The 12891-nt window shown below is 34.5% G+C and overlaps 2 protein-coding genes across 10 annotated transcripts in view; one reads left to right on the forward strand and one right to left on the reverse strand.

Annotated features, from left to right (window-relative positions):
- The window catches only part of MIPOL1 (mirror-image polydactyly 1), a 346606-nt gene that overhangs the window by 258283 nt on the left and 75432 nt on the right, over window positions 1-12891 (forward strand). For all 8 annotated transcript variants that reach the window (XM_073895119.1, XM_073895117.1, XM_073895116.1 and 5 more), the window contains one exon: window positions 7712-7942. In XM_073895119.1, coding sequence (XP_073751220.1) covers window positions 7712-7942 — 231 coding nt within the window. The remainder of the gene's footprint in view (window positions 1-7711; window positions 7943-12891) is intronic.
- The window catches only part of FOXA1 (forkhead box A1), a 185202-nt gene that overhangs the window by 89804 nt on the left and 82507 nt on the right, over window positions 1-12891 (reverse strand). Inside the window, exon 4 of one of the 2 annotated variants that reach the window (XM_073895113.1) lies at window positions 4625-4760. The exons of the other annotated variant lie outside the window; for it this stretch is intronic. Within the exon in view, the coding sequence (XP_073751214.1) occupies window positions 4749-4760 (12 nt within the window). The 3' untranslated portion in view covers window positions 4625-4748. Of the gene's footprint in view, window positions 1-4624; window positions 4761-12891 lie in introns of those variants that run through there. 2 annotated transcript variants of the gene reach the window in all.

The following is a 12891-nucleotide window of genomic DNA, read 5'->3' on the forward strand; positions in this document are numbered from 1 at the left end:
TATCAGGCTCCTTCCTCAGCGGGGAGCCTGCTTCTCCCCTCACTTTGCCTGCCACTCTGCCTACTCGTGTTCTCTATCTCTGTCAAATAAATAAATAAAATACTTTTAAAAAACATTCTTGAAACATTATAGAAATGGGAAACAGATTAGTGGTTAGGGTTTAAGGAGGGGAAGGAGTGGTGGGGAAACATGAGGGATCCTTGTAGTGATATAACTGTTTTTTATCTTGACTATATCAATGTCACTATCCTGGTGGTGCTTTTATACTATAATTTTATAAAATGTTATCATTGTGGGAAAGTAGGTAAAGGACACCAGGGATTTTGTGGTATTTCTTGCCAACTGCATATGACATCTACAATGATCTCAAAACAAAAAGTTTGTTTTTAAAATATCCCCAAAGATGTAATGGAATGAAGTGTGGGTAAAGGTGAACTGTGGAACATATGGGGCTGAACATAAGATAAAGAGGAAAGGAAAGGAAAGAAAATTGATGCGATCCTTTTACAATACTGGAGGCCACTTGTTCAAATACAGCATTTAAGCAACAATGTTCAATAAATAACTTTTTGTATGCCTCCTGTAGAGAAGCCACTGAGTTAGGCCCTAGAAGGAAACAAAGAAGAATAAAACATGGTTCCTTCTTTCAATAGTATTAGAATCTAGTCGGAAAGAAAACAAGTATACAGTAACTGCAAAGGACAGTAGAAAGTGAGGAATACAATATAAGAGATATGGAAAGGGTATGGGTGCTTAGAGGAAGAAGTGTCCCCTTGAGCAGGGAAGGTATGGAGTGTGACTTCGTGACAGTTGCTGCAGTTTGTCTGAATCTTGAAGCGTGGTGATCAGGGGTGTGGACACAAAGAAAAAGAGCAGTCCAAGTGAAGGCAACAACGTGAGCAGTCCTGCAAAGTGAAAAGTGTGACAGCATTTTCAAAGAACAATTTATAGTTCCATTTGGCTAGAATAAAAAATTTTGATAGAGCGGGTAGGACGAAGTCTGAAAAGAAAAGTAGAATAGAATTTTGGAGCACCTTGAATATCAGACTAAAACTCGGGACATCAACCTAGAATTCTGTATCCCATGAAGTTATCCTTCAAAAGTAAAGGAGAAATAAAGACTTTCTCAGATAAACAAAAACTGAGGGAATTTGTCACCAGTACACCTGTCTTGCAGGAAATGTTAAAAGAAGTTCTTCAGAAAGAAGGCAAATCACAGGTCAGAAATTCAGATCAAATTAATTGATGCAGTAAACCAGGAAGTAAATACAGACACTATCCTCTCAGAAAATGTACACTTAGGACAAGGTAGCACAGATTTCTGCCTTTCATACTTGCTTTGTCTTTATTTATTTTAATTCAGTAAAACAAGCCAAACCTGCTTCCTTTTTTTTTTCAGAATGATTTAAGTATGTTATCAGTAAATGATAAAGGTCAGAAAAACTAGTTTATCTCCCAATTCATGAAAAACCTGTAGAAACAGGCAGTTGTTTTTCATCAAAGTGTTTATAAAATGTCTGAGTATTGTATAAAATATCATACAAAGTTAATTAGAGATAAATTATTTCTTTTAAGAATTACACATGGACAAATGCCCATTCTTTACCAGGTATTGTGCTAAATATTTTCACATAGCTAGATCACCTCATTTTGTTCTCATATGAACTCCGTGAGATTTTTCTCATTGTTCTTGAGTTGATGAAATTAATAGAGGGGTAAAGTATCTTCCTAAGGTCATACAGAGTGAATGACAGGACTGATATTTGAATTTACTTCTTCAAAGTCCAAAGCCAAAATCTTTGCATGTACACCAAGTTTGGCATTTTTGACACATTTGACTGTCCTCTGCAATGGAGGACGCTCAGCAGCATCTCTGGCCTCTACCCACTAAATGCTAGTAGTCCTCCCCTCCTCGAGTCATGACAACCAGAAATGTCTCCAGATGTTGCAAATATCCCCTGAGGGACAAAATTTCTCCTAGGTAATAACTGTTGGTTTATACTGTGGTACCTCACCTCTAAATTTTTAATTTGAACATATTTATCCAATTAAAGCAACATATATAAAACACTTGATTGATTGAGCAATTACTGTAAATAAATGAAGCATGAGCAGAAGAATAAGTGCATGCTGTAGGATGATGACTAAAGTGACTCATGAGGGACTTAAGTTAATACCTGATCGTGGAGACAAAAGAGGAAGCCAGGAAAAGTAGCTTCAACACCACTTGGTATAAATGGAAAAGTACTAGTTGCAAGAATAAGCTGAATCCATGTGTGACATTACAGTTGAGAGAAAGAGAGTTCAGCAAGGAGGAAAGCAGATAAGCTGAGGAGAACATAAATATCTGCAAGCAAAACATAAAAGTAGGTCATAAGCTTGATAATTCCAAGAAAGTTTAAGCTGAGGCAGTTCAGAGAGTCAGGGACTAGGAAAATAGTCAGGACCACGGACTTGAGGGAATTGATACCCAGACAGAAACCACTCCAGAAAGGAAATCTGTTACATGCTACTTACTAGTACAGGGCCCATCAAAGGGTATTTTCTACCCCAGCCTGCTGTTGGACTTAACGTGGTGAGCAGCATAAGAGGCAATGTACAGTCTCATTTGATATGGATTTAGAATTATAATATGAAAGATTACCAAGTAAAAATATTTTCAGTCTCACTTTCTATAATAACAAAAATTAAATAAAAGGATTACATAATTTGAAAACTAAGAGTGAATGGAAACCTTGCGTATGATATTACGTTATTAATTTCATGATAAACCTAAATAATTACCATTCTTTGTCAATACTGTGTGAACCACAGGCTTTGGACCTTCTGAGAGTGATTTAATGACTCTTTTCTGCTATTGTTTTATCATTTATTCTTACTATAACTTCAAATATTTTCCAATGCAACGCCATTTAAGACCAATAAATTGTAACACTGCTGCCATGCAAAAAATGCATCTGAAAATCAGTAACTTTGAAAAGAGGTTAAATGTGATTTGACTCTATGAAGAAAGCTAAACAAGGTGGCCCTAGGGAAGAGGACTGTCAAGGAAAAAACAGCACTAAAACAAAAATATGCTATAAATGGTATTGATTTATATATGCTAGGAATCTATCCCTTCTGCTTCATCTTTATTCTGATAAGAAAGTGTCCTTAGAAATATAAGCATTTTGATTTATTGAAGTTATTAAGGAATGTATCCCCATTTTTTTTATTTTCAAATATTTTATTAATGGTCACATTTATAAATGTATTACTTGTATGCAGCATGTGCTTATTTAAGTTTTGTGGCAAAATGGTACCACAAAAGACAAACTTTAACCTATGGGTAGTGGAGTTCAGGTCTCAGTACATGTCAAGGAAGAAACTCCATCAGTCACTTATAGGTCCTCTCTCATGTTTGCAAACTGAATTATTAAAGTTCAAAGTCTTAAGATGTACAAGTACTTTTCATATATTTAGATTGGGCAATTTTTGTTTGCTGAATAATTACTAGAAATATCGCAATCATTATTATTTTATATCTAAACTAAGTTATAGCTAATCCCTCAGTATTATACATTCTAAAGCCATATTTATATTTAAATATTATGTAACATATTTTTTCAATTAATTTTTTATTGTGAGCGCTGTGAATTGTGCAAGACTGTTGAATCACAGATCTATACCTCTGAAACAAATAATGCAATATATGTTAAGAAGAAAAAAAAGATAGCAGGAGGGGAAGAATGAAGGGGGGAAATCAGAGGGGGAGATGAACCATGAGAGACGATGGACTCTGAGAAACAAACTGAGGGTTCTAGAGGGGAGGGGATGGAGGATGGGTTAGCCTGGTGATGGGTATTAAAGAGGGCACGTTCTGCGTGGGGCACTGGGTGTTATGCACAAACAATGAATCATGGAACACTGCATCAAAAGCTAATGATGTAATGTATGGTGATTAACATAACAATAAAAAATTAATTGTATCCCCATTTTTAAAAATTGCCCTTTGTAAATAGAGTGTTAATATGGTGGAATTGGGAAGTAGATCACAAAATGAAACTGAAAAAAAAACTACAAATTATTATAAGTTCTAAGAAGAAAAAGAGTAGGATCATTGAGACAGAATAACAAAGAAGGAACACCAAAATTTAGATTGAAGAGTCATAAAAGGTGTATCTGAGTACACCTTTCTCAGTATTCATGCTGAGACCAAATGAATAAATAGAAGTTTGTCAGGGAGAGGGGAGAAGGACATTACAAACAAATACCTCAAGCAGGAAAAAGCCTGATGTACTTGAGAAACAATGTCTGGCTAGAAGATGAGGAGGCAGAGAGAACAGATGATACAGGACTCCATGGCTCATGGCCCCTTGGGAGGAGTGTTTCACATTTCAGCTCAGGGAGAAAGACTGTGGGTTGAGATTCTGGTTCTGTTAGATATGTGGGATTAATTAAATTACTTCCCTCTGTTTGCTTCAATTTCGTCATCTGTAAAAAAACTAATATTGATAGGACTTCTCTCATAGGTTGTTGTGAGGTTTAGTGAGTTAAAATAGGCAATTTGTTGTTATTATTCTTAGAGATTTATTCTGAGTGCAATGAGATGCCACTGCAGGATTTTAAGTGACATTATCTAATTTATTGTTTTAAAACATCATTCCAGCTGCTGCTTCTGTTTGAGAAAGTCTTGATGGAGATTTAAAGGTTTCCAAGGCATTTTGAACAATGAGTATCTTTTTGAGCTTGAGAATTAAGGATCCCAGTCACAGGTCCAGCTGAGAGAAAAATGAGATAAAAATTTGAAAAAAAATTTAAGGATCAAAGACTAGGAAGTGATGAATGATTAGAGAATTAAATTGGGATACCATGGTTTTAATAAAGATGATATTTTAAAAACTGAATCATTGATTCTTAATATTTAATTGGCTAGAGTATACTGCATAGTGTTATGGACATCATAGACAAATGCAGAATTCCCAAACGAAGCTGCCCACTGTGAACTTTAAATGAGACCATACACATAAGGATAAAATATAAAGGCTAAGATATTTTTTCAATAGGACACAAAAAAACACTGCCATTAAAAAAGCAATGATTAATTGGACTTCATTCAAATTAAGAACTTAAATTCATCAAAAAGCAATATTAAGAGAATGAAATTGCACTGCACCTCTGTTAGAATGGGTATAGTTTACCAGTAGGGAGAATACTCTAAAGGAGAATGTAGAGCAATTGCAACTCCCATATATTGCTGGTGAGAGTGTAAATTGGTAGGACCACTTTGGGAAACTCTGTGCAGCATCTACTTAATCTAAACATACATACACCCTATAGAGCAATTCTTACTTCAGAAAGGAATACTTAATGTCAATTATATCTCAATAAAGGGGGGGGGAATGAGTACTTAGGTCCATCAAAAGATAATGTACAAGAATATTAATAGCAACAATAGTGGAATGATTAAATAAATTGTGGTATATTTATATAACAGATAAAAAACAGTGAACTACATGCAACAGTAGGACGAATCTCATAAGCCTTATTAAGTAAAATAAGCCAGACCAAAAGTTCAAAAGCAGACAATACTAATCTTTTTTTTTTTTTTTAAGATTATATTTACTTATTTGACAAAGAGAGACACAGCGAGAGAGGGAACACAAGCAGGGGGAGTGGGAGAGGGAGAAGCAGGCTTTCTGCAGAGCGGAGAGCCCGATGCGGGACTTGATCCCAGGATGCTGGGATCATGACCGGAGCCGAAGGCAGACGCTTAACGACTGAGCCACCCAGGCGCCCCCAGACAATACTAATCTTAATAGAGGTTGAATAAGTGATTACTTTGGGAAAGGGGAATTAACTGGAAGGGAACAGAGGGGAATCTTCTGGGTTTATTACATATTTTCTTTACATTTTGTCAAGCTGAATACTTTGGATTTGTGCACTCTGTGTAATTTAAAATATAATTAACAATTAAAATGTAAGTAATAATCTTTTAAGTGTAAAGAACATAAAGAGACTTGTCTTTTTAAAGGTTTTTTGTTTTGTTTTTCATTTCTTTCTTTCTTGGCTCTTTCAAGTAGCCAAAGAGGGTGGATTGAAGGAAACGAACATGGAATAAGAGGAATCAGAAAGTGTGAAAGAACATAGAAAGAACAGGAAAATGGGCAGGAGGTGGGAGCCTTTAGGCGTATGGACTGGTAGAAAGAACTAAAAATGAAAGAAGGGGGTCGCCTGGGTGGCTCAGTCGGTTAACAGTCTGCCTTCAGCTCAGGTCATGATCCCAGGATCCTGGGATCAAGCCCCACAGCAGGGAGCCCACTTCTCCCTCTCCCTCTGCCTGCCTGCCTGTCTGCCTACTTGGTGATCTCTCTCTCTCTCTCTGTCAAATAAATAAATAAAATCTTTAAAAAAATAAAAATAAAAATGAAAGAAGGGTTAGATAAACAGCAAGGCGAAAACCATAAAGAAGGATACTTCTTTGCACTCTACAAATATGGCACAACACCATTCTTATTTTTATGTAGTAATCAGTTGACCACAGTTTAGTAGCAGTCTTTCTTCTTAAGAACTAATTTGAATCTTGAAATGATTTCTTTTGGTATGCTGACTGTCCCCGTTTCATGTCCTTCTTATTTCTGTGTGACACCTTCTACAAAGTGAGCATACTGGAGAGATCTATAGGTTACTTAAACAAAAAGAAGAAATGTATAATTACTTTGGTTTAAACAGTTTTAAATAAAGTATCAGACTAGATATTCGGCCAGTGCTAAAGTTCCCTGACTAGCTTTTTGAAGCTTTCAGAATTATATTACTTTCTTTCACATCATTAATCTGTATTATATAGTTAGGTTGTTTTACTTCCAAGTCTCCCATCGACATTTCTTTTGTATGCATATACTGAAATGATTTTATTTAATAAAAAAAGAACATCTCCTGTGTGGATTTTAAATTTCCCTTATTAAATATTTATATTTTCAAAATGTCTTTATTTAATTGAGTGAGGTGCTTGGTGCCATTTCAAAATAACCTCAGGTGGTAGGTGTAATGACATATCAAAGATTTGACCTTTAGCATTTTAGGGTTCTATTTGTCTGCATTTTCTTCTGCATTCATTTACTCTTAATTTATATGCTATTTCTCTGTATGACTTAATGAGTGGGTATATTTGGCATGAGATTCATTAACAAAAAGAAAAGATCTGAATACATATTATTTCTTTGCAGTCAAACTAGTGATTTTAACTTCATTTATATCTGTGTATGGAGTGATCGGTTATTCGTACAGCCCTCATTCATTAAGTGCTCAGCTGAAGAAACCCTGGATCTACTAAACGGATGCCCATTCTCTTACTTCTCACTTCTTTGCAGTCAGCTTTTTATATTCTTTTATTTACCTAGAGATGCTTTATTTTCCAATTCTCAGCTATGCCTTTTAAAGAAAATTGAATGTAATATTTATACTGATGTAATTATATTAACATCTTGCAGCATCTTGTATGCTTTGGTAACATCAACAATCATTTGGGTAGCTTTCAGCCTAGAAGCAGAGAAATAGAATAATTATCAAGAATAATATTGTGATATAAAAATTATTTTTATTTACCCATTTAAGTATGTCTTAATTGATTTTTAAAAATGGGTATTTCTTATGGAGATTTTTGTTAAATATATTATTGGTCAGGAAGGCTACATATTTATGTTTCAATTATTTATTTTTATGTTTTTCTCAGTTTACACAAATCTTTATCCCAAGAAGAAAATCTGAAGGATCAGTTTAACCATACCCTTAGTACTTATGAAGAAGCTTTAAAAAATAGAGAGAACATTGTTTCCATCACTCAACAACAGAATGAGGAACTGTCTACCCAACTGCAGCAAGCTCTGACAGATCGAGCAAACATGGAATTAGAGCTTCAGCATGCCATGGAGTCCTCCCAAGCAGCCAATGACAAAGTGCAGAAGTAAGTAAAATGATCTTGCATGATTTCAAAAGCATGAAAAAAAACAAAACAAGAACACTTTTTTTGCAACTAAATAATAGATTATCTATTAGTCATGCTGTTAATGGTTTAAGACAAAAGTAGATTGAGCCAAATGAACTTTTTTAGATTGCCTCTGATACCCATAGTTGGGGTCAAAAAGTCATTCGCTTGGGAATCATAGTTACTATTGAGGGCAAACCACTTTTATTTAATAACTGATCTTCATTAGTTCCTGGAGGCCATACTATTAAAATCCTTTCACGGGTAATAGGTAAAGTTATTGGCAAGGGGGAGAGGCAGTCAAGTAATCAATTTTACTCATTTAGCTTTGTGATAATCCGCTTGAGTTGAGATCATCTGTGACTTTGTAATCTGAGACCTCTAGGCACAAAAAATAGTTACAGTGGAATTAATTTTCATGTGTTGTTCTTCTGAAGTATTCAGGACAGCTTTTCACGGTGCATAATTACATTTGTTTATTTTCGATGATCTTTGCATATTTGTTAAATTTTAAATAAAGCTACAAAATCAATCAGTCCTTATGATAGCTAGCAAAATGTTAATATAGGACATATCATATGAAGAAGTCACTTGTTAATTTAAGGGACTTGAACACTGTAGCAGAATTTCCTAAGGCAGCTTTAATGGAATGGAACTTGTCATTTTAACTGATCCCATCTTTATGTATTGTTAACAGCATTTTGTCATTCACACACTTAAGTGCCTTCAATTCCTAAGACCTACCTTTTTCCTTAATTTTTTTCAGTCTCACAGTATGAAGTAGTGCTAACTTCAAATTTTCTTACTTCACACAACTTTTTATTTGAAAATAAATCATCTCAACCATTTCCCCAGTGTCCCTGAAATTATGTTTTGAATGGTAGCCTAAGGTCAGGTAAATCTGTAGTTAAGAACCATTTTAAAACAGATTAGGAATTATGCATATTAAAATCTTTACATAATCAGCGTACCTTGAAATTTATGATTTATGGTACGTATTCTGTTTTTTGTAGGTTTAAAGATTAGGTTTATGTTCAGTCAGAAATTATATCCAGGGGATGGGTTAACCTGGTGATGGGTATTGAGGAGGGCACGTTTTGCATGGTGCACTGGGTGTTATGAACAAACAATGAATCATGGAACACTGCATCAAAAACTAATGATGTAATATATGGTGATTAACATAACAATAAAAAAAATTAAAAAAAAAAAAGAAATTATATCCAGTTATTCACAATGTACATTAACATTCTAAAAACACTAAGATACATAGGTAGATCTCATTTCATTGTAAATTACAAATCAGTAACTTTTGATAGTCAGGATATGTTAGCTGTATTTGTTTAAAGTCTACAGATAATTACAAATATCAAAGTTTTCTTTACATGTATTTCTTTAATTTTATATACATGACTAAAATTCCCTAAAACAGTGTTTCCCAGCGACCAATTAAATTTCCATAAAATCTTTGGAAATGTTGTCAATCTTTTATTTTTTAGATCTCATCAACTATTATTATTTTGTAAAAAATAATTTAAAAAAAACTTTGTATTGATACAGAAATATATCAGTATTGAAGTAGAAATATTATCATCTCAGATAATGCTTTAAGTTGAATAAGTTTAAGCTTTTGGAAAAACTATAGTCTTATTCTTCACATTTAACCATGGACAGATCAAAAGGTTTTAATGGAATAACACCAATCAATGGACAGAGTTTAAGTAAAACAATTATGTCATTTAAATGTTAAATTTAAATGTTGAATCTTTTATTCTGATTTCCAGCAATAAGCACTAGATGAAATACGATGAGGCTTTCCTGTTCATATTCAATCCACTATATTTTTAATTGCCCTTAATTGGGCAGTGTACCTTCACTGCAGTTAATGTGGGCATCAACCTCTTATTGCATTTAAGAGGATAACCTTCCAGGAAACCAGCTTAAAAGGCTTTGTTAGATGGTATTAGTATTCTCCATATCATCTGAAATTACTGTTATTAGCAATTATTTCTGAAGGTCCTTTGTAAATATGTCAGTATTCCAGGCAGTAATTACAATGTGAACTAAAAAGGTACACATTTCCCCTTTTCCTTTCACAATGAAATTTCTTGAATAACTGATCTATATTCAGTATCTAATTTTTCAATTCCATTTATCCCTGTGCTATTCAGTACACTCTGGCTAGCTTTTATACTGAAATGTTCTTTTTAAGATTACCAGTAATTTCCTAACTATTAATTAGTGGCCCATTTTTAATTATATTTTTATTATAAAATTAACATACGATCATGGTAAACAATAAGTAAAGATGCTCCCATATATTCGGTAATATAGCATAGTGGTTTAAAAGCTCAGGATCTGGATTCAAAATGCATAGCTATGTGAACTTGTACATTTTATTTTAAAACACTGTGCTGATGCAGATAATAATATATGGATAATAATACTCCCACCTCATAATGTTGTAAGAATTAGATGACATAAACATGTAATGCCTTTAGAACAGTGCATGTTGCATTGTCCCTCCTTCTCTTGCCATTTCATTCCACACTCTGATATCCCATTCTTCAGAAGGGCTCTATCTTTTCAAGACTAAATACCTTTACACATGTGGGTTCCTCTGCTTGGAGCCTTTTACCGTTTTCCCCCGTGAAAAACTTACTCATCCTCTGAGATTCAGTGCAGCAGAGAGGATGGAGGCAGGCTTTGGAGTCAAGTCAGACAGACCTGTTTTTCAAACCCTACTTACTTACTACCTGTGAGATTTGGGGCAAATTACTTAACCTCTGGAAGCGAAAGTTCCTCAGTTGAAAAATTCAGACAGTATTACTGCTTTCACAGGCAGGTTTGATATGAGTAATAAACTGGATACCATGTAAGATACCTAGTTCAGTGCCAGTTACTTTATTATCAGCATGTTATAAATTATATTATTAGTATAATCATACTCATCAAACTAGCAAGACTAGTTCAAGTATCTCTTCTCTACAAAGTCTTCTTCAACCTTCCGGAAAGTTAAATATCACTCTCTTCTCTGTGTTTTCATAGTATGTTTGTTAAAAATTCCTCCCCTGAAAATAAAGCCCTCACCATTTTCCTGTGTCTCCTGTCTCAGTAATGGTCTTCAGCAGTTTCAGCACCATCCTTGTTCCCTCACTCTTTCTTACTTTTCACATTCGCTTTGCTGTCAGACTCTGTTTTCTGTGCTGCTTATCATCTGATTCCCTCTATTCCATCCTCACTTGTTAATTGCATTATTTCAGGCCCTCATCATCCTCCATCTAGACTATTGAAATAATCATAAAACTAGTTTATCTGCCTCTAGATCTCAAGTGTCTCGAGTGTGTCAAGTGTGTCGCTGCCACGAGTTAATTTTTCTAAAACTGAAATCAGGTTATATTACTTCCCTACTTAAAATCTTTCAGGGGCCCTTCATCCCCTACACACTAAAGCATAAACGACTTAGCAGGGTAAATGAGGCCTTTCACCTTTCTGGCCTTCTCCCATTTTCTGGTATCATTTCCTCCACGACCCCAACCACAATATCTCTACACAAGCTATTTCTTCTTCTTAAAGCATATTCCTCCCTTCTAGTACCTAGCCAAATATTTGTTTGGACTCCTTAAAGTCCAGTCTTAACATTATCTCTGTGATGTTTCTTTATTTTTTTATTTTTTTCATAGTACTTAGTCCACTATCTTTGTTAGAAGTCTTAATCATCTAGGTGTTACAATTGCTTTGTTTATCTGTTTCCTATCTACTACACTCCCTGCAAAATTACCCATCACTGAGCATTTCCAAAACTTGGACGGTGTTCTCTTCATCTTTATATCCACATGTCCTCCAAATATTCACATAGATGCCTGCTATAAAGTAGGTACTCTGTAAACACTAATGAACAAATGAACTAAAACAACTTAATAGGTTGATGGGATGACAGAATAAAGTAAAACAGGTCAGGTCAGGAATATACAGGAAAATTTCAAATGTGCTCTGATCTACTTTAGGGCCTAGATAAAAAAGTTTTATCCCAACCCAGTACCCAATTTTAGTAGAAGAGTTTCATAGAAAAGTATGACTTTTGTGGCTAGTCCTGCCTGCCTCCCTCACTGGCACCACCACTCCTATGGTATCTGACTTTCTAGTGGACTTTTAACCCTTGTTTTATGCACCAGCTTCCATCAAATTTAATTACATTTAAAAGATCTGAAATCTTCAGTAATAGTGGAGAGAGAGTATATACTATTTCTAATAATTATAGAATTTTAAATTTATATTTTATTTTATTTTATTTTATTTTAGAGTCAAATGAATTTCTTAAAATTTTTTAAATATAGGAGTATTCCTGAAAAGGAAAGTGGTGCAGAATTACCATCCATAAGCTAGCCAATATGTATAGGCAGAAACACCGATAGGGGAAAGTATAAAGAATGCCAGACCTCATCGCCCAAAAATTGCTTCTTGGCCCATGTGTCATAAAGCCTAAAATTTCACCAGTAGAAATCCATTCCCTTGGTTTAAGCAAGGATGAGGTAATTCTCTTTTAAAAATGTGTATGTTTGTGGAAGGAGAACACACTGTCATTTAGGTTTTAGGTTGCTCTTGCTGACCCTGGATGCACTTAGTTTGGTGAGCTATGTGGAAGTAGAGGGGACCAAAGAGCAGGTTAAGAGCTTAGGAACTTTATAAGAGAAACTTCTCTTAATGATTCTGCCAAGGACCATCCATAATCCTTGTTTATTAAAGAGAAAACTGACACACAAATCCATTAAGTGATATTTTTATCATCACAAGAGATTTAAAACTCTGTTGTTCTAATTTATGCTATATTTTATTTCCCATCTTTCTATCTATAGATATGGTTCTTGTGGCCCAGAACAACAGTTTTCTAAAGGATCTTAAAAATATATTTGACTATACTTAACATA

This window comes from Callorhinus ursinus, unplaced genomic scaffold (genome assembly GCF_003265705.2).
Source record: "Callorhinus ursinus isolate GAN/ISIS: 27379988/994484 unplaced genomic scaffold, GSC_fseal_2.0 scaffold8, whole genome shotgun sequence".
Taxonomy (NCBI): Eukaryota; Metazoa; Chordata; class Mammalia; order Carnivora; family Otariidae; genus Callorhinus; species Callorhinus ursinus.